This window comes from Mastigoproctus giganteus, chromosome 6 (assembly GCF_048544385.1).
Source record: "Mastigoproctus giganteus isolate SK-2022 chromosome 6, ASM4854438v1, whole genome shotgun sequence".
Classification (NCBI taxonomy): domain Eukaryota; kingdom Metazoa; phylum Arthropoda; class Arachnida; order Uropygi; family Thelyphonidae; genus Mastigoproctus; species Mastigoproctus giganteus.
In genome coordinates, this window is record NC_143580.1 from 137,035,879 (window position 1) to 137,058,869 (window position 22,991).

At 37.3% G+C, this 22,991-nt stretch overlaps 1 protein-coding gene across 2 annotated transcripts in view; it reads right to left on the reverse strand.

Moving 5' to 3' along the window:
• Tango1 (transport and golgi organization 1) overlaps positions 1–22,991 on the reverse strand; it is a 528,108-nt gene that overhangs the window by 291,290 nt on the left and 213,827 nt on the right. For both annotated transcript variants that reach the window (XM_090376510.1, XM_090376509.1), the window contains exon 11: positions 7,305–7,376. In XM_090376510.1, coding sequence (XP_090232636.1) covers positions 7,305–7,376 — 72 coding nt within the window. The remainder of the gene's footprint in view (positions 1–7,304; positions 7,377–22,991) is intronic.

Sequence of the window (22,991 nt, forward strand, 5' to 3'; positions counted from 1 at the left end):
ATCGTGGATAGAGCTAGTGCAGGGGGATATTTTTATACTCAAATTAACTCCACCAGGAAGTTGAGGCATGGGACAGAATCCGTTCAGGTTTGGTTGTTGCAGTCAATATGGTTTCTTTTCTTTCCTTCAAAGCATTTCTCTTTTACTTCTTTCCTTGTACCTTATTCTTTCCCCTTTCCTTTCTTTTCTTATTCTCTCCTCTGATTCTTGTAGTGTATCGTCTTTTAAGAGTTGTGGGGTTTGGAGAATTTGGATTGATCGTTCTAGGCTTGTAGACTTGCTGAGGAGCCATGTCGGTAGCTTTACGAGGTGTCAGTCTATGGTTTTATGTTCATGGAAGAGTTTTGTGTCTTGAAAAGAGCTCTTGCAAGAAGAGTGTGAAGGCACGATAGTGTTCTCATTTTGAAACATGAGCTGTTCTTGGTTCCTGAGTGTGAACTAGGTCTTTACCATGAGGATGCAATGCAGGTCCTTGTAGGCAGGACATTCATGTATGAGGTGGTCCCAGGTTTCTTCCCCACTGCAGTGAATCTGAGAGACCAAAGTCGCAGCATTTCCTCCTGAAGGAACCATGCCCCGTGAGGAGAAAGGTGGTATGGAGTCCTGGAGCGAACCATGCAGGCTGGCTTGGATACATCCAGGAAGAATTTCGGTGTTATAGCTCCTTTGGGGGGAGTCGGACCATTGGGCCTGCAACAGGTGTGTCGTTAGATGCCTCTTTTCAGCACATGTTGTTTGTTGGAAGCCAATGCAGGTGGCTGGTCACCCTTTGGTAAAGCACAATTTCCAGGTCCAAGGGAAGGGATCCAATGAGGACCTGGAGTGCGTGGGTGCTAACCGGACAACATGCTCTGGAGATATTCAGGACAATAGAGCACTGTATGGTGTCTAGTTTTCTCCTGTTTACTGCAGTGATTGCTTTGTTGTACCACACACCTGCGGCATATGACAGAGTGGGGATGAAAATAGCCTTGTAGAAAAGGGAGAGTGTCCTCTTCTTCAAGCCCCAGTCTCTTCCGGTAACTCTCGAAATCATAGCGGAGTAATTCCTGATTTTGGTACGTAGGTAATTGAGATGTGGGGTGAATGATATATTCTCATCCCGAGATATTTTAGTTCCATTTTTAGCTTTAGGGTTGTTCCGTGGATTTTTATCTGTGGGGGCTTCCTAATATCCAGAGAGCCCCTCAAGAGGATTGAACTTGTTTTTTCCGACAAAATTCTGAGCTGGTTCTCTTGGATCCAGTGCAGCAGTGTTGAGATGGCTCAATTTGCTGTTGCTTCCATTTGAGCTCTGCTGTTTGCCTCAAGCATCATTATCAAGTCATCAGCATAGGCTTGTGCTTTTACTGTTTTCAGGTGTCAAAGTTTAAGAACTCATCAAGGACTAGATTCCACAGAAGGGGTCCCAGGACAGAGCCCTGTGGGCACCACCTGAAGACTGGTCACGTTACCTGGCAGTACGGAGCACTGATATTGACTTTTCTATTTGCTAGGTAGGTCTGGATGCATTGGTATAAGTTGATGGGTATGTCTGCCTTCCGGAGCCTGCCAAGGATGCTTTGCCACTATAGTGAGTCAAATGCCCCGGCAAAATCTATTGAGATTATTAGGAAATACTTGCTGGTGCAGGTGTGTACTTCGCTTATTAAGTTTTCCAGAGCATCAGCTGCAAAGCGCCCTCTCCTAAAACCGCATTGATTTGGAAAGGAGAGCCCCGCACCAATGCAATGGGTTTCAATCTTTTGATAGAGTAGTTGTTCAAAAGTCTTGCTGAGCAGCGAGAGCAGTGTGATCGGCCGATAGGATCCCGGAAGGTCTCGTTGCTTTTTCGGGTTCTTCATTATGAGTCTCACTCTTGCTGACCTCCAATCAGTGGAGAAGTAGTCCTCTGTGAGGCAGTGGCTAAATAAGTTCAGGATTGTGTCCGGGATACATTCGACCGTCTTTTTGACGATTTCAGGTTCCAGTAAGTCTTCGTCAGGTGTTTTCCTGGTTCGAATTTTGTTTGCTGCAATTTCAAGATCTACTCGAGTGAAGGCTTCTTCAACATGTGAAGTTATAATCAGAGTTTTTCTGTCATAGTCGTATCTGGTCAGGGATGTTTGGAATAACAGGTGGTAGGAATGTTGTGTCCAGAATGTTGTTTATTGACTCCTGCCATGTTCTTATGTAACTGCCTTGTGGAAGTTTGGTGGCAGGGATGACCTCACCCCTAGGGAGTTTGTTGGTGGCTATTTTGTAGACCCCCCCCCAGGGGTCAGTGTTTCTAACTGTTGAGACCAGGTGTTCCCAGGAAAGTTTATTTCTGGTTTTGATTTGAGCTGTGTATTCGTTTTTTTTTTCCTCTAGAATTGCCCCAGCCTCTATCTCCACCTCTGGCCACGAGCGATGAGCTCGCTGGTAGTGTTTTCGGCAAGTGTTGACTTCCTGCCTCAGTGCTTGGAGCTGTGGGGGACCGCTAAGTGGACTGCTCAGGGAGTTGGTTTTCTCATCTTGATAGCAGCATTTGCAGCATCTGTAATTATTTTAATGATCGCACGCTGGTGTTGGTCAGGACAGGTCTGAGGGGGTAAAGTTCTGGGCTGTCCTATTCAGGGTTTCCTGGAAGAGGTTCCAGTCAGCTTTGTCGACTGTGAATCTGTGAAGAGTCTGTCTTGATGTTGGTTCGACATTGAGAGAGCAATGCAATTGAAAAGTGAGCACCCCTGTGATCAGATGTTGTCCAGTCACCTTTTACTGTCCAGGAAGAAAGGTGTCCTGCACTTGAGCGGCTTGCGAGGTTCACATCGATTGTCGCCTCCAACAGAGTGCTCGAGTAGGTTGATTTGTATGAGAATGTTTTCCAGGTATCTGATGACTGGGATGATGTCGATTCCTGGTCTGCTGTAGAGCTAGATTGCACAGAACTCTCCCAGTGGTGTGGTAATGTGGGTGCATGCTTTCCAGGTCGTGCAGAGATCAAAGATTTTGGTGACAGTGAAATCTGGGTTTCGGGGAACAACAGCCACCCAGGGGATATCACCCTCCACATGCACCACCTTGTAGGTTAGCAGGAATCCTTTCACTTCTTTCTGGTGTGTGTAATGCTCCAATAAGAATAAGCCATTTTTCTAAGTTGTGCTGTGACTGCAATAGCTCTCTGGGCATTATGTTGTGGAAATTTTAAGATGTTGGTGTTAAAATTTTTTTGGTTACTCCCTACGCTCGATCCATGATTGGAGGTCACTCTTTCTTTGTTTTTAGATACACCAGACATGTGTTGTCACGGATCGAGTGGTCGGCTGGCATTTTCTGGGCTTTGCAGTTTGAGGACACTGCCTTGTTCAGACAGGTGTTGTAGTGATGTCCGCTTTCTACGTAGTGCCCGCAGGTTGGCTGCTTCTGTGTGCATATGTGTGTTGTGCATAGTGACAACACATGAAACATTTGGGAACAGCCACATGTTCCTTGAATTGGTGGCTGCCCCAGTTTATGTAGACTCTTTGTTGGTGGCTAAGAACTTTCTAGGCCACTGGGAAAAGTTCAACCACCCAGTTTATGGCAGTTCCAGGCCTGCTCCTTGTTTGGTATTTTGGAGTGATGTGTTTATCTGGTTCCTGGTCCAGGAGTTCTTGCTGCAGGTTTCTGCAATAGAGTTCTCTGCAGAGTGGTCCTTGCCCGTGTCATAAATGGCTATACATGGCTCTTTCCTCCTTGGCGGCTCTGCATGGAGTCCGAGGGTTGAGATTTTGGAGTTTTTGACAATTTTGTCTGCCTCCCCCTGTTTCTCCATTTCTATTATCACGCCGATGTTGCGATGTTAATTTAATTTTGGTTGTTTTGAATTCCTCACTCAGATTAGTAATGACCGAGTTTTTGATTTCTTCGCTCGAGTGATGGGTCTCCTGGGAAATGGGCTTCAGGATGACCAGGTGTGGATGTGGCAGCAGGGTCCTCCTTGTTTGAAGGAGAGGGAGCCTTTGATTGAATCTCCTATGTGATCCTCAGAGCATCAGCGTATGTGGCACTGTGCTGTTGCATTTGTTTAGCTCCACATGGTTCGTATGCCTCCAATTTCGTTTTTGCTATCTCCCTTTCCCAATCCGTTTGAAGGAGAATCATTTCAAGCTTTGTCCACATGTTCACGATCTGTGTCCTGAGGCATGTAGTTACCCTATTAGATTGATCTTCCAAGGCAGTCCTCAGTTTCAGGGTTTTATCTAGCATAGTACCCTCTGGTAGTGTGGGGTCCAGGGTAGCTCCTGTTGCTTTTCTTCTACGATATCACATTATGTGGTGGTGCCATCTAGCATTTCCTTCACTTTAGTTTTCGAACAGGTCTCCAGTTCAGATTTTGGCACAGTTCATTTTTTGCTCTTCCTTTTGGTGGAAGAGGGAAGCCCGGATCGGTTGTCCCTAGCAACCTGGTGCTGTTCCAACACAGTATGTTCATCATTTGGGCTCTGTTGTGATGACGTATTGTGTTTGCCTGGTTTTCCCTCCATGATTGGTGAATTCCAGATAATCAAAAAGTTCGATCTATCGAGATATTTGTCCCACAGGTTAAAAGGGATTGGAGAGAAAAGCGTTGTTTGGTGTTAGCTACAAGTCTGTGGCTTAATTAGAAGCCGTTTGATGCTCAGAAGTTATTTTAGGGCTATCCCCCACGGTGACATGAGGGGGAAGGACACCCAAGTTGAAAAATGCAGGTAGAGAGATGAGAATAATTTCTTTTCGCATTTACAAAGGTGCCGATCACATCGGTGAAATCGGTTTTGGTGTAGATCAAACAGGTCAAAAGTTTGCACCTATCCATGGTCGGTCTATGGAAGGGGGGAACCTAGAAGCACATGGTATCTTGCAGTTTATGCACAATTTGAAGCACAGTTAGGTTTGGGCAGGTAGCTTGCTCAAAGTTACACAAGGAGGAAATACCCTCCCCAGTCAAAACCAGATTTGAGCATGGCGTCCACGTTATACCAAAGCTCTTCTCTATTTCCTTGCTGTGAGTGGCATGGTGACCTGTCTCACAAACAAAGGAAACAGAAAATAACACAAAAATCTGGTTATAATCCCTCTAAATCACCGAAAGTTTCTTACCAAGGGAAATCTTCAAGGTAGATCTTCTCGAGCGAACACACTTAAACTGCATATTTTTAGCAAAAATTCCGCAGCAAGAAAAAACGTGTGTTCGAACGTGAAGGCGGCCATATTGGCATTATGCATATGCGCTACATAAAAGCACAACATTGTCACATATATATGAATTAAAAACCCATATAAATTCATTAAATTTGCATAGAATTTAACATAAAGTCACCTGGTAATCCAGTAGCTTTAGTTCTTCGAGTCCAAATCGTTGGCGAACAGTAAATCCATGATTAATCAGCACTATAATCACTTTTTAATCAGAGCACATAGAAACGTGACCACACAGTCGCGTGTGTCATGTTTGAAAGAGTTTTGAAAGCTGTTGATGTAAATATTGTGTGTGTATGTATAAAGTACCACAATTTTAAAGTAAGTTTTCTTGCATTTTCTTATTTATGTATTTATGTTTTTAGGCCCCAGCAAACTGGTACACCTACAATGAAAGCAACACTGAGATGAGGGAACCCCTTGGTGTCGTTTGACATCAACGCACTTTACACTTCATACTTAAGGCAACTGTTGTTGTGAAAGTGGGTAGTTTCACAACAACATAATTTTTCTAGTCTTTTCTTTAATAAATTCAAGAAAAACTAGAAAAATTATTGGAGGATGTATAGGTGTTGTGGGTAGGTTTTTTCCCCCTGCTGATGCTTTATAAAGCATCAGTTTGCTTTCTTGCATTATTGGCCACTACTAATGCTAAATTCAAATTGAAGAATAATGGTTGCGGGTCGGATGTGCATAAATTTGTCTTCAGCTAGAAGGTGATTAATTGTTGGACCAACTTCTAATTGTTTTGTAGAGATGGGAAGTTTGAATTCAAGGAAGAACCAGAAAACTATTGGAGGGAATGGTCAGGTGTAAAAAAAATTTTTTTTTTTTTTTTTTTTTTTTTTAATGCTATGTAGCTTGCTTTCTTGCATCATTTGTCACTACTACTAATAATATTAATCTGATTTTCCAGTCAACTGTACTTTACAATTCATACCTTCAAAGGTGTCTTCTTTGATTTTGCTATTAAAAATTTATTTTAAACTGATACTATAATTAAAAAGAAAATGGCTAAATTTCGAGCCAAACTGAAAATGCTGCAAAGCATTTCCAATTTATAAGGAGAAACTTTGAAAGCTGTTTGAATATTGTCATAAAAGTTATTTTTCATTCTCACACGTAATTTACATCTCTGTGTTACTTTTTCTGTAGCTATTTGTAATGGCAGAAGTTTCCCTTTGTCCCTAGCTGTAAAACATTATGGACACATGCACCATTTCTTGTATATTACAAAAATATACACTGTCAGGATACCTCTTCCATAATATCTGGTGGTATTATGGGAAAGGAGGCGGCTGCTTTAAAATTTTCAGTCAGTTCTGGTTTGTGTTGAAATGATTGATTTTAGTTTACAATGTTGGTAGTTTCAACTTCTTTATTTCCTCAGAAAGATCATGTGACTCAGCTAATACTAGCAATTCAAAGAAGGTGAAAGAAATTGGAAAAACTGTCACTGAAAACTAAATTGGGCATTATAAAAAGGTTGGATCTAGGAGTGCTAGATTTATACTTCATTTAGTTGTTTTCAGCGAGTATGAAATTAACAGTATTGAAAGCTGCCGATGTAAATAATGTAAATATTGTGTGCGTATGTATAAAGTACCACAATTTAAAGTAAGGTTTCTTGCATTTTCCTGAACATATACTGTATTTATGTTTTATCACATACATTTATTTAAAGGTTTAAATATATCTGCTACATTTAATATTGTTATATAGTAATTAAATAGTGCCTTAAAATTAGCAAGAAACACTGGTCATGCCAACCATTTACAATTATTTTCATTATTTCTTATGGATAAATATAGCCTGCTTAATACAGATTCACTTATTGCAGTTTTTATGGTCCAATTAAAAGTACTAAGTGGTGGATGCCTGTATTACAAAATGTGGAGATTTCATTTTTGGTTCATTTCCATTTTGTGTTAATGAGGCTTTTACTGTATGTGCATTTAATTTAGATAGCAAATAAACAATATCTGCTTTTTTTTTTTTTTTTTATATTTTACCTTATTATTATTTTTCTTTTGCAAGTTTAAAATGAAGAAAGGTTGCATTTTTTCTTATTTATATCTGAAACAAAACTAAAAGTCTACTTATAAAAATTGTATATATCTCACGTGATTAAACTTTTCCTCAAAGTTAGATGCCTTCTCCTCAGCAGCATGGTGCTGTTCAAGTAGAAGAGTTTTCTGAAAGAAAAAGGATAATCCAACTATATGTAAAGTGCCAAAATAACAACAGGGAAGTGATATCTTAAATTTTTTTAAAAAAGATATTTTATTTATTCATCCATTACCATGGTTAATAACCAGAAATTTAATTTATCTCATAATTTTTAAGTATGGGCACAATTCTGGTATGTGTAAGAGACTTTAAAAGATGCCATCTTGTAGGAATATACTGTCAAGTTAGTTGAGTGGGAATTCCATCTGTTTCCTGGTGTAGAAGCACACTTGTTGTTATCTATATCTTTTCTGATAACCAGAGTTGACTTGAACAGTTGCAGGACTGTGAACAAATTTCTCATGGAGTTTAATTTGAGAAACTAAAGTTTAAGTTCAAAGAATAAAAGAAGATGTTCTATGTAGAACTAATGGAGTTCTGAACTGATGGTGTTTGTAATCTGAGTGGCAACCATCTTGTTTCAAGTGGGTTAGATTGAAATAAAAATACTGATGCCAAGAAGCCTTAGGACTCTTCACATGCAATGTAAATTTTGTTTAAATCAGACTACGAACGTAAGCATGTTAAGTGAATGGAACTTATAATTTCAGTGATAACCATCTTGTTTCAAGATCACACAATGAAATAAAAATCCTCACCAAAGGCTGCCGTAGAATCCATTTCGGCGTACTGTAAATTTGAATTAACTTGGAATGCCCTTAAAAATTAGGTCTGAATCTGCCTGTAAACACAACAGCTCTAATGAATAGTACTTATGAGTGGCTACTATCTTATTTTTTTCAGTACAATCTTTGTTTCAAAGGCAGCATAAGGAATTTCAAAGATTGATAGGTACTCTGGTACCTCTCACCTGTATTATGTGGCTTAGATCAGACTATAAACTCAAAAGTTATTAGGAACACAATGTGATTTCATAAGCTGCCATTCCACTTTTAGAAAGTAACCCAAAAAGGAAAGTAACAGACTGACAAATGGTTCAATGCTTTAGGGATTTGTTGAGCATAAACTACTTTGATCACAGTTATAATGAAATGCAATAAAAAGACTAGAATAAAATGTAATTAAAAACTTTATTTTAATTTTTGGTGTTAGAGCATATATCAAATGAAAATGCTCAAGAAATGATTAATCCTAAATTAAAATCAAAGATACATACATAATTAGAATACAAAATATGAATACATCAGTTGTATGACAGGTCAAGCAAGTGACAAATAGAAAGTAAATCAGTACATAACTACAGAAACAAATGAATAAAGATGGAGGGGGAATAAATCAAGATATAAAGGATGTTACAAAAATAATGCACTCCTAAAATAATTTATACAGAATGCCAATTAACGAAAGTATCAAATAATGTAAATTTATAAAAATAAATGACAATTAATTCAAATTTGGCAACACTCCCTTGATGGTAATGGGTCTATCTTCCATTTTATCAGAAGGCCACAAAGCTAACTATGACCAGGGAATCATTGCATTTCAAACATTAAACAAATCAGTGCATTGTTGATCTGAGAGATACACCAATCAACCTGCAAAAAATAAATATACATGGTGGTAGGATAACTACTAATGCACCATAGCAGGAGGATAATAGACAAGTATTTCCAATAATAAAGTTTCAGTTAAATATCACAAAAATCATATTAACTTCTTTTTTTTTTTTTTTGGCACGGCGATGCTTTTCGTGAAGAAGACTACAAGTTGTACAAAAAAAGATGTGCATCACTTTTGAATTTAACTGTTAGCTTTTAATAGAATTATAGAATAATATTTTTTTAACACAGCTGTAGTACAAGTGCTACAAACAATGGAATTATAGAATAATAATTTTTTAACACAGCATTTGTAGTACAAGTAGTCAAGTAAAAGTTTTTTTTTTTTTTTTTTGGCTGATACTATTTTATGCACATTGTAAAAATACACCATATTATTGAAAATGGGAATATTCATGTTTTCATACACTGAAGTAGGATGTCTAACTTAAGGACTGTACCTTATTTCCAATTTTTCCAATTTCACCAATTTTATGAAAATGAATGGTGTCATTTTCATAAAATTGGATTAAAAAAAGAAAAGGGAAATCTAAAATTAGAAATTTCTTAACCTTAATCAATTTAAATGCATAATGCAAGCCTGAAACAGCTATACCTCGTAAAATTTTCAGGGGCCATTAATTTCATAAAACAAAAAAATTACCGAAAAGAAAAATATCAAATATTCTTAAAGGTTGTATTAATTAAGGCAGGCAGAAAACCAATTTTGTAGACATAAAATACAATAAGTGAACTATTTTATGAAAATTTTATAGAATTAAGTGAACACATCTCAACAAATACTTAAAACTGTTTGGTGACATATCAAGAAGTCACTGTTCCTCACTATCGGGCTTACAGAGTGGGTTGTAATAACAGATTAAGTTATAAATTAATTCCAATTAATTTAACATTAATATAATTAATACGACTATAAAGTATTTAGGGGCAAAGGCCTCATGCTACGAGATAGAATGACTTACAATTAATATGATTATATTAATTGTAATTAATTTCTAACTTCAGCTATTATTTATCCACTCTGTAGGCCTGATGATGAGAAATGGTGAATTCTTGATACATTGCTGAACTGTTTAAGCATTTCTATTTACGTGCATTCACTTAACTTATGTTTTAACATTTTTCAATAAAATAGCTTAATCTTTAAGCATAGTAGATTAATGTTGCTTACTGTATTTCATATCTATAAAATGAATAACCATGTAACAACCCCCCCTTCAATTAACCAAAAGCAATTTTTTTTCCAAAACACTTCTGTCATTTGCTGCTCGAATGGCCTTAATTTATAGATTGAATTTTTCACCTGCTAACCAATGCAGAAACTAAACATGCTTTCAGAGAATATTAAACCACCTTGTTTATGAATGTGTTTATGTTTATTTCATGCAACTGTTCAATTGTTGAAATGCCTAAACATTTAACCATTACACTTCCTTTGGAAATGGTTTCAAAAAATGAAGGATAAATCTACATTGAAATTACATATTCCTACTGCTACAAGATTTCTACTAAATGTAAATAGAATCCAGATGACCATGAAAACAGGAAATAAGAACTTTCCACTCACTTGCATTTGTAGGCAGCTCCATTCATTTTAAAAAGAAATAAACTTTTTACCAGTGGCAATTCTTGTTCAAAGGTTAACAAATACATTGTCACGATGATTGTACTGTTTCAGAAGGCAGAGAGGAATTAAAGAAGTCTTTCTTCATCAGAATCATAATTAGTAATGATTTTTGTGAAATTGTTTTCTAAAGTTTACAAATGTGTGTGAAATTTTGCCGAGTAGTAAATTTCTGTGCAGAGAACCTATCTCCATAAAGTTTATGGTAATGAAGTTCCCACCTGCAAAAGAGAAAATTATCCAGATAATTAGGTGCATGAGCATATATGCATAAGGCACATATTCATCTTCACCACCTCAATCTACCTGCCTGCAATTAATAACTGAACTCTCAGTAGATGAATTCTCATGAAATTGGCAATTTTACAAATATTTGTTGAACCATCCCAAATTTCATTAAAATCAGACCAACAGATATCTAGCAATAGTTATTTCTTTTTTTTTCATACATATTAATAAGCTATCCATATGCTGTATATTGCAGCTGAAGCACTGGCATATTTGCTGTTATATGCTGACTGGAGGAATAAATGGTGAATGCAGAGAAAGGAAATGTTGAAATGTTCTCAGTTTGCATATAAATCTGCTTTTGCTAATTTTTTTTGTTATCAATTTACAAACTACATATATCATGAATTATTTGCTTATTTGATTATTATATTAATTACAGCAGAAGCATTAACTTTGTGTTATTGTTCAATTCTTATTAAAATCCAGGAAGAAATAAGTGAACTGTGTTGCAAAAGCATTAACAGTATACTATGAGTGGTTAATTCATTAAATCACAGAGCCTGAAATACATGCTGCATTTCATGCACTGTTCATTATAAAGCAGAGATTACAAATCATGGGTTAATATTATGTTGTGAGATATGTGCAGTGAAATGAAACTAAGTTTATTACTTTAATATATGATTAGTTAATCAGTTGGTAATTAACTGGTAATAAGATAATGAGTTACTTACTTTTCACTTCTATTAATCAGAAAAATAAAAAATTCAGTTATTTAAGAAATGAAAATCTAACACACTTGAAATGTACATTAGCTAACTCGTTTTCTTGAATTCAATAAACAGTTTTATCTGAAGATTATAAAGCACTCAACCTATGTTGGTATATTTATGTTTATTTCTGAATTGGAAATATGCACATAACAGTCAAAAGTTCTGTGGTATTTTCTTACAGCTTCTTCAATGCCAGCTGTCTTTGCAATATCTCCATTACAAAAGGCCACTTAGGTCACAAGAACTTGTAACAAGTGTTAATGACCTTTTGCAATGGTGATATTGCAAAGACAGCTGTCACTGAAGAGATAGTAAGCAAAATACCACAAAGCATTTTACTCCAATATGTACATATTTCCAATTCGGGAATAAACATAATTATACCAATGTAGGTTTGAGTGTTTTATTATCTTCAAACAATGCAAATAAAATGCTCTTAGCACCATGCTGCTAAGAGCATTTTATCATGGCAACATGGTGTCATCTCATTTATCATTCACTGCATTAGTTCTGTTGACTTTGAGAGGTTAAGCTCTATTTTAAACATTGCATCTGAATGTTTAAAATAGTGTATGTTGTCGTAATAGTAATAGACTTTGCATGTGGAAAAAACATACAGTCAAAATTTTTATTGATGACAAAATAATAGAAACAAATATCTGATTTCACCTATTCGGGAAATTTAATATCAAATGAAGGGAAGACATCCACACTAAACTACAAAAATATAATAAAATGAATGGAACGATTAAACACCATTTTGGAAAACAAATGACAACGGAAACAAAATTATGACTGCACAATATCACTTCAAAATCAGCCCTCTTCTACAGCTGTGAGACTTGGTTAATAAATAAGAAAGATGCACAAAACTAGAAGTAGCACAAATGAGATTTTTAAGACCATTATTAAGCTTTACAATCATCGAAGAAATTCAGATATTCAAGAGAAATTAAAAGTAGATAACATAGTAAATGACATACAATGGATCAGCCACATAGAAAGAATGAACTCAAACCACATTGCAAAATTACCATTAGCTACAAACCTACAGGTAAGAGAGAGAGAGAGAGAGATATGGGTTGACCAAGACAACGATGGCGAGAACAAGACCACCTCCAAGAGCTACAACGGAACAGGTCTTAAAAGACAAGTCGGATCAAGTTCACGATGATGTTTAAAACAGAGCTCAACACGTTCACTGCTTCCTTATGCAAATATACAGTGTTGGATTTTTAATCCACTTGGAGGAAAACTTGAAAAAAAAAAAAAAAAAAAAAAAGACAAATTTTTGTCGTGCAACCTTTTTCAGAGGCTAATTTAGTCACAGTGAGAAAAAGGCCCACAAATGTCTCTGCCCTGTCTAATCCAGGTTGACTCAATCCCTTAGTTTTCAATACTGGGTCAAAGGTCATTGGAAAAGCCAGCAGCAGTATTAAACTGTAGAAGTAGTAATCGTGGCATATGATGCATGTGACTATTGTCAGGGAAACGGGAAACATACTTTGTAAAAAGGATAGGTGGAACAGGACCAGGGTATGTCTGCCAGGGGCAAAGGTTGATGACGTAGAGCGGATATCATCTTTTAAGGGCACAAAAGGTGATATAGTTGTACACGTTGGCATTAATGATATTAAGAGTAGGAGACCGGCAGAATTACTTAACAAGTACAGGTTACTGTTAAAAAAAGCCGTGAATTAGGGTTGAATTTGAAAGTGTCTGCAATTCTGCACAGACACGATAGGAGGGAGTATATGATGAGAGCCTTGTCGATCAATTCAGCCCTGGAAAGACTGTGCAATTCTCAAGGCGTAAAATTATTTTCAGCCTAGTCTGTACTTGTTAACAGGAGAGACTGCTTCTACAGGGATGGGATACACTTAAATAGAAAGGGTGCAAGAATATTTGCTGATGCTATCGAGGCAGTGTTAGGTGGGTTGGAAAACTGCTAGATTGGGGGGGATACAAGGACTAATAGATTAACAGTAGCCACTGGCAGAGGTGAAAGTGATTCTTGCACTGCTTCTATTGGAATGAATAGCAGCCTGGAAAACAAGATGCAGGGTATTTCAGAGACTGCTGGGAGTCATTGCGGTACAAGTAAACACATGGGTTGTGTTAGGGTAGCTAAGAATAGGAACAGGTGCATCTATTCTTGTGTGTACACCAATGCTAGGAGTTTGGTAAATAAATTTGATGAATTTGAGGTATTGCCCAAAGCATCAACGGCAGATATTGTCGGGATATCAGAGACGTGGGGGTCACACTGATATAAGGAATGCAGAACTGGAATTTGGGGAGTACAAGGTGTACAGAAAGGATAGACAGGACAGGAAGGGAGGAGGGGTTATGCTATTAGTTAAGAAACACATAAAATCCAAGGAAGTGAAGCCAGTTGACATCGCTGGACAGTGCAGCGTTGAGTCAGTTTGGTGTGACATAAGCATTGGGAGATCAAAATTGAGAGTAGGAGTGTGCTATAGGCCTAATGACTCTGATGAGTATAATAAGATATTGTACAGGGAAATAGAGTGGGCCAGTAAATCAGAGAGTCTTATAATGGGGGATTTTAATTTCCCAGATATTGACTGGAATTTGTGGGTTGGTCACTCACACACTAGCAAGGCTTTTGTGGATTTATTGGATGATTGTTTTCTACATCAGCAAGTTCGGGAGGCAACTAGAGGGAGTAATACTCTTGATCTGATTATCAGTAGTGATTCTTCATGCATTAAGAATCTGCAGATAAAGGAACCACTAGGTGGCAGTGATCACAGTGTGCTGAAGTGGGATTTACTCAAAGAGGTAACTACCATCAGGGGTAAAGGGAAGGGTTTTTGCTTTCGTAAAGGCAACTACGATGGTCTGAGACAGTATTTAAATTCTATACAGTGGGACCAACTGATGATGTTACCAACAGCAAATTCAAAATGGGAAGCATTCAAAGAACTTATCTTCTGTCTATCATCATAATTAAACATTGAATAACATTGACCCACTAGATATATATACTAGGTATACACTGTCCAACCAAAACATTAAGGCCACCTACCTAATAGTGGATATGTACTCTTGTTTACCAGTACTGCTGTTACACAGCAAGGCACAGACTCAATAAGGTCTCTGAATGTTGCAGGAGGTATGGTGTACCATGTCACCAGGAATACATCCTCTAGATCTGCGAGAGCCCATGGTGTAGGGTCCAAACATTAGATGTGCTGATTTGCATAATCCCATAAATGTTCTACGGGATTCATACCTGGCAAATCTGGCAGCCAAGGAGAAGCACCTGGAAATCATTTTCCTATTTTGTGAAGCACTCTCAAATAATACTGGCAATGTGGCAGGGCACATTATCTTGCCAGAAGACAACTGTGCCATCTGGAAAGAGTCACCATGAAGGGGTGTACCTAATCAGTCACAATGGATAGGTACTTTTTTATCAATCAGCGTGTGGTCTAAGGTAGGTACAATGGCTCTGAGAGATTTCTAAGAAAACATTCTCAAAACCAAAACATCGCCACCATTTGTCTATTTCTGCTGAACCAGAGTAAAGTGATTTTTTTTTTTTTTTGCAGTTTGTCACCATACTTTCCCTCTATCATTCACATGGCATAGAAGGAAATGTGATTCACTGAAAAAGGCAACTTTTTTTGCCAATCATCAATGGTCAATGACTCCATTTAAATGTAAACTGTAGGCACTGTTGACGATGGGTGGCTGTAAGCATGGGTACCTTGACTAGGTACCTACTCCACAGGCCCATACAGAGGAGGGTTTGTTGGATCATGGTCTTGGAAACACTGCTGGTAGTTCATGCTCAGCCATTCCATCATTTTCCTTCTACTGGCTTGCACAAGGCAGGACAAACCATGTTCACCATGATCACTGATGAGGCGTGGGCACCTACCATTGGCTTGATGACTGCTGCTCTGTACATTGTCCATCCACTCTGCCACAAGATTCACAATTTCTGTAATACTGCCATCCTTCAACCGGTACCTGACAATCATCTCTTTTCGAAGTCTGTCAGATCAAGTCTATTGCCCATGTAGATCAAGTACTTCATATGAACTGCATGCTGCGAACCTGCAGTATCATATTTACTGATTCTCACTGTGACACATGTGCCACCAAGCAGAGCGGAATGGCTGATTGCTAAAATGTGGCAGCTGTCATGTTTTGACAGGACAATATATACTAGATATAATGAACAAGACTAACCCACTAGATATGAATGGCATAACTGCTGATAATATTATTTAGGTTGCTAACAAACAAATATTTTGCATCTACATTCATTACTTGAAGAAGTTCTTAGTGAACACCAGAAGCATGTTTAGCTAAGTTATAACTGAGAAGAAAGTGGAAAGGAACTTGTTGAAGCTAAAAGTAAATAAGGTACCTGGAGTTGATGGGATCTATCAAGTTATACTAAGAAAATCAGCGAAAGAGGTAAGGAAATCCTCAGCCATTATTATGAGAGCATTCTTGAATTCAGGAAAGTTTTCTATAAACTGGAAGTGTGCAATTGTGCCTCCTGTTCACAAAGGGGATGAAAGGGTGGTGTATGCCATTACATACATCTAAGCTTGGTTTCTCTTCCAGGGAAAATAATATATGGAGGTCAGTGGTTAAAGAAATAATGCATAACTATCTTAACAGGAATGGAATTATATGGAAATCACACTATCTATTGAGTTATACTAAGAAAATCAGTGAAAGAGGTAAGGAAATCCTCAGCCATTATTATGAGAGCATCCTTGAATTCAGGAAAGTTTTCTATAAATTGAAAGTGTGCAATTGTGCCTCCTGTTCACAAAGGGGATGAAAGGGTGGTGTATGCAATTACGTACATCTAAGCTTGGTTTCTCTTCCAGGGAAAATAATATATGGAGGTCAGTGGTTAAAGAAATAATGCATAACTATCTTAACAGGAATGGAATTATATGGAAATCACACTATGGATTTTTTGTCAAGGGGGAAGTATCCTGTTTAACAAATGTGAATTGCTACGACAGTGTAACAAAGGAACAAGATGCAAATAATAATTCTGGAATTATATAATCAGATTTCAGTAAAGCTTTGACACTGTGGCATTAGAGACAAGTTACTGCTTTGGATAAAGGGATGGGTGAGTGTCAGAATATAGAGGGTGGTTATAGATTGGTCCTGCTCTTCCTGGACTAATGTTATTTGGGAAACCTGCGGGGTTCAGTGTTGGGCCCTTACTGTTTACAGTATTAATGATATTACTGATAGCATATCAAGCTTAGTATCTAAGTTTGCAGATGATACATACTACTGCAGCAAGACCTATATAAATTAGGCAGATGGGCTGTGAAGTGGCAACTGAGATTTAACATTTGTTCATGCAATTACTGCTGCCCACATGTATTATACATGGACAGCAGTAATTCCAGATTCCAGAATAACATACCAATTAGAAGATACCACTGATGGCAGAAGAGAACAAAAAAAAAAAAAAAAAAAAAAAAACTTGAGTAATTGTACAGTCTGACACGAGGTTCTCAGAGCAGTGCAGATGGGCTACTAAAACAACTCATGGGGTTTTGTCAAAGACATACAGGTATTTTGCCAGCAAGAAAAAGCAGGTAATTATTCCACTGCATAAGGCAATGGTAGGGCCAAATCTTGAGTATTGCATATAGGTTTGGAATCTTAAAGCCTTTAACTAGATTGAGTAAAAAAAAATGTTAAAGGCTTTAAGTAGATTGAGTAAACTTAATGATGATGGTATTCTGACTCTTTCTTAGAAAATACACACAATGGGAGAAAAAACTGAAATTAAAAAAAGGATGTCTACAAGATAGATGTGCAAAAACTTGCCTTCTGCCAGAGAATAATTTATTGCTGGAACAAACTACCATTTGGTGTTATGGAAGGGAGTAATTAGAATAAATTTAAGGAAGAATTAGACATATTATTAAAAGATATGGACAGATGAGTAGTTTTTTTTTTTTTTTTTTTTGATGATGCCGTATAAGGTTGCTTCCATGCATTATTTGCCATTACTAATAATAACAATAATACACTTGGCCTTACATGAATAGTTCAGGACGTGAAACATTACTGTTTACTTGGAATTAAATGCAAAAGGTTTTTTCACAGAACCTATGGTGTTTACATTGCTATTTTTTTAAGCTTTTGCATAAAGTGCAATCAAATGATTGAAGCACTTGCTATGGAAATTTAGATGCTGTTCATTTTATGTTTAAATTATAATATAAATTGGGTTCTTCACTTAACACACACACACACACACACACACACACACACACACACACACACACACACACACACACACACACACACACACACACACACACACACACACACACACACACACACACACACACAGTGTCAACTGTATCTATAGAGGTTAGATGAGAATATTTACATGGAAATGGTATATACAAGTGCAAAAATGTTAATAATTAAATCGGAGGTAGCTATACAGTAGAACCTGGTTAATGTGATTTTTAGGGGATTGGGGGGGAAAAATTGTCATAAGTAGGAAAACTTACTAATGAAAATTCTCAGGAGGGTTTCATATCTAGAGCACTTTATTTCTTATTGTTCTGTCCTAATTTTTAAATAATTGTGTGCCTTTCTGACAACTCATTAATATCGTCCTCATGAACATCAACACTGTAAATATAACACCACACAGCATACAAGGCTTCCATAGCATTTGACGGTGCTGGAACTAGTGTGAACTGTTGTTCTTTGGCATCATCCACATCGGCATATCTTTCTGTTTGGTACTGCTCCATTTCTTCTAGTGACAAAGGTTGAGAGATAACAAAGCAGTTGTTGCACTTGATATAATTGTTGAAACTAGTGTCATCTCCAGGAAAAGCCTGAGAGAGGTTTTCAATGCATAACCCCAGATTGGGAAAAATATTCCAATGGTAGGTTGGCGCACAATAGCCAAAGATGCTGACGCACTATAGAACTCCTAATAACCAACCAACCAATGGTAGGGCAGATTTGAGAATTGTACAGACTGAGTATTTGTTCAGAAGCAAATAACATCAAGAGTGGACAAAGAAAGCTCAGAAAGCTCAAAGAAATCATTTTTGCAAGATATAAGACAGAACTGAGTTTTAGAAGGATCGAAATTAATTAAATTGAAATTAATTGTCTTTGCCATACCGAAGATTAGCATTTAAGGAACTGGTGGTGTATATTTTAGAAGATGAAGATGTAGATGCAGGGAAAGGTTTCTTGCCCTGCATCTGGGCAGATGAAGATGCAGGCAATGTTTCTCAAACTGAAAGGTGGAATGAAATGTGCTATCATCAGCAAAATTATGGATAAGACTGCCAGTCAGTGGAAGAAGATCATTAATATACATGAGTGGGAGAATGGAGTGAAATCGGGAACACCTTCATAAGTGGAGAAGTTAGAAGACAGAGAGTAATCTTCCATCACTTAGCATCACCATTAGTAGAGGCATATGATGCAAGAAAGCAAGCTTATACAGCATTAGCCAAAAAAAAAAACAAAAAAAAAACCCTTCCCATTTCACCCACCCACCCATTCACTTTAAATGTTTGTCTAGTTCTGCCTTGAACTTATTTAAGTTGTTGACCTCCACTACAACAGATGGAAGTTTGTTACAATTATGAATCACCACCTGGCTAAAGGCAAATTTCCACACATCTATTCTACAATTGTCTTTCCTCAATTTGAATTTATGCGGTGGTCATTCCCTGACCTTTCCTCATCCTCTTTGACCACCAAATACGGATATTTGGTGGTCACGGGCTCGAACCCCGGTTTAATCAAGAAGCGTATGCTACGCACTGCTGCTCCTGCCCACCTAGCTAGGGAGGTGCTGAAGTAATCTTCCATCACTTAGCATTACCATTAGTAGAGGCATATGATGCAAGAAAGCAAGCTTATACAGCAAAAAAAAAAAAAAAAAACCCCCATCCCATTTCACCCACTCATTCATTTCAAATGTTTATCTAGTTCTGCCTTGAACTTATTTAAGTTGTCCTCCACTACAACAGATGGAAGTTTGTTACAATTATGAATCGCCACCTGGCTAAAGGCAAATTTCTACACATCTATTCTACAATTGCCTTTCCTCAATTTGAATTTAAGTCCACTCAGGTAAGTAATCTGAGCAAGAGGAAGAATTCCCATTAGCATTGAGCTTGCTCAAACCATTCAAGGCCTTATACACCTCAATCGATCACCTCACAGGTGCCTAGTCTCCAGAAGCTGCAATTTGCAGAACTTAAGCCTTTCTGGGTAACAGCAACCTTTTGTTCCACTCACCAATCTCTTTGCCCTTCTCTGTACTCGTTGCAGCAGTTCTATATCTTTCCTAAAATGAGGACTCCAGACGTGTATACAGTACTCAAGGTGTGGCCTGACCATTGCCTTATACAAGGAGACAACACCTCCTTATCCCTGTTAGCAAAATTCCTAAATATCATTGACAAGATACCATGAGCTACTCTTGCAGCCTGTCTGCACTGCTCAGAAAAGGTCATATCTAGTTGCACAATTACTCCCAGGTCCTTTTCATACTCCACTGCCCTGAGTGTAGTATCACCCAGTTGATACATTACTCTGGAGTTACTGCTACCCAGTGCTTTTTTTGGGACGGTACGCAGCGTTACGGCATACCGGCACCTTTATTAACAGTGACGTGTGACATTTGGATGCATTGCACTTCGAAATTTGTAATATTCCATAAATTTTTTTTCACATATTTACCTACTATTCAAATAAGCTTAAAATTATTTAAGCCGACCGGGCTAGCTGGGTGGGTAAAGGGCCTGCCTGGCAACCCAAAGGTCATGGGTTTGAATCCTGCCTTGGGCTTGGTTCAGAGTAAATGCAAAAACTTTGGGAGGTGCATTATGGCCACAGAAGCTGATGCGCCAACAACTAACAAAAAAAAAAAAAAAAAAAAAAAAAAATTATTTAAGTAAATTTGCATTTTTCACTATCTATTGTTAAGATATTTTCTACATAAAACTGTATAACCATTTTTATAATTCTAAATTATTCAGTCGGACCTCTGTTTAATGAAGTCCTTTTATAGCAAATTACTTTGAATTCCCCTTGGAAGTAATATTTAAAATACTTTCCGTTGAGCAAAGAAAATTTTCATATAGCGAACGGAGAGAAATAACTTGGTACGCACTGTATGCATTTCTGGCCTTCATGCAATGTAGGCAATTAGTGCTGCTGTGCACATTAAGAGAGCTAAAGGGATTACCATTCTACAACTTAGTGGTACCTGGTAACATCTATCTGACCACCTGTCCCACATACGCAGAAATCGCGCTGGTCAACAGTGAGCAGATCAAGGGGTATTCCCAATGGGCTCTGGTCCACCTTCTACTGCAGGTGTCCAAACTTTTCTCGTACAGGGGCTATATTAAAAAAAAATTCAAAGTTAGATTTCTTTATGCTGTTTTAGTTGACTTTCCTTGTGATCCGTAGGTTGGACACTGCTGTGAATCAACTGTAAGTGTCCTGTTTGAGAATTAAAAGAGAGCGATTTTCTTTTACCCCAAAAAATAATCATCTGTTGTTTCGCAGAAGTTTGTTATCGGCATTTTCCCTATCTCTGTTTATATGGTAACAGTACCTGAGAATGACACTAACATTTTGGACAGTTTAAAAAAAAAAAAAAAAAAAAATTAATTCAAATTTAAGAACTAATGACAACATCGATGAAGAGAGAAGGAAAACGAGAACAACGAAGGTATTAAACCTTCTAAACACGAATTGTTGCCATTTGGTGAAAATGAAGTTAGAAAATTGTCAATTAGATCACAGTTAAACGAAAGAATACAATTCGTGGATTTCAGGAATACCTAATTGAAAAGATGGTTTCGGAAGAATTGAAGCATTTGATGGACGCTCTGAGTACGATACCAATTTTATCGAGTCAATATGAACGAGGATTTTCACAAATGAAGCTGATCGCCAGCCCAACAAGAGCTTTGTTGATGACAAAAATAGTTTCTTCACTACTGTTTCTTAAAATTGTAGGCCCACCGCTGGCCCGCTTCGATCCAGCAAAATATGTCGATTTGTGGCTGCTTTGGAAACGTCATTCAGCAACCGACACACAAAGAGGAAGAAAAGAAGTCGACATAGGGTGTCGAGGATGAGAACTTAATAAAAATTTGGAATATTCTACAAAAACTTTATTATGAAATTATTTTTACTTATGTTATTTATTTTTACTTATTTTTAGGGTCCATAGTCTAATGAAAGACCCTTATAATGTCACTCAGTTGTCTGTCTGTCTGTCATAGCATTGTATCGCTGGAACCACTCAACCTATTGACTTGAAATTTTGCATGGGTTTGTACATCATGTGAGCCAACGTAATGCCATATTGATCATTGTTGACAAAAATTTGTCTGAGAAATGGAGGGGTAAAATGTGGGGGAACAAAAACGTCAACAACCTATATACACCGTTGGAAAGAGCTCAATGAGTAGGTTTAAAATATTTTTAAAATTAAAAATGGCAGCGCCAGACAGGAAAATGTGACTTATTTTCGTGTTCCCCCCTATTTCTGTCGCTAATGGAGCTAAAAATTTAAAAATCACATTAGCTATGCATTATTCGATGCTTATCAAGGGAAACTATTCTGACTGAAATATATCATTTACTTTTCGTGTTAAAAAAAAAACAAAAAACAATTCTTTATTGTACTTTGATAGCACGCTTCTTTGTACTAAGTAACTCTCCTTTTGGTGACAAAAAGGTTGCTAAATAGTTAGTTATAAAGGTCATTTATAAATTTTGTGACGAGAACTATTTTTTTTAAATTTTCAAAGCTGGAGTTGTCCTGGCAAGTAGGTACTCAGAGAGCCAGTGTTGAGGCAGTGGTGGTGAGTAGGCACTTGTGCAGAGACTTTCACATCCCTCACCTGCCAGTCGCTTCTCCTCCAAGAGTTTAATCGCTTCTCCAGGAAGAAGTCGGAGTCGCTTCTCCCACCCTTGTCATTCACAACAACTGGAAAGACTCAAATAGACAACGTTTTCGTTAGTTCTTCAGTTTTAGGCGAAGCTGGTGTACTAGAAACATTTTTCTGTTACCATAAAGCTCTCTATTTGAGATACTACACTAACGACCATTCGTGACTACGGACCCTTCATCCTGAGTGCCCAGCACTCAGTAGTTGACCAATTTATTTACTATTTTACTCACATTTTACTTATTTTTTTATATACTTGAATAATAAATTTATGCTTAATAAACTGTGTTAATATACTAAATTTTTTGGTCTTAATCCAAAAACATTACTACTAAAATAACAATATCAGGAAAAAAAAATTTTTAGAGTACTTTTTCATATCCTTTTAATTTTAAATTTTTCCTGATAGCAGAGAATGAGTACTGGCACCTATTTTTTTACAAAA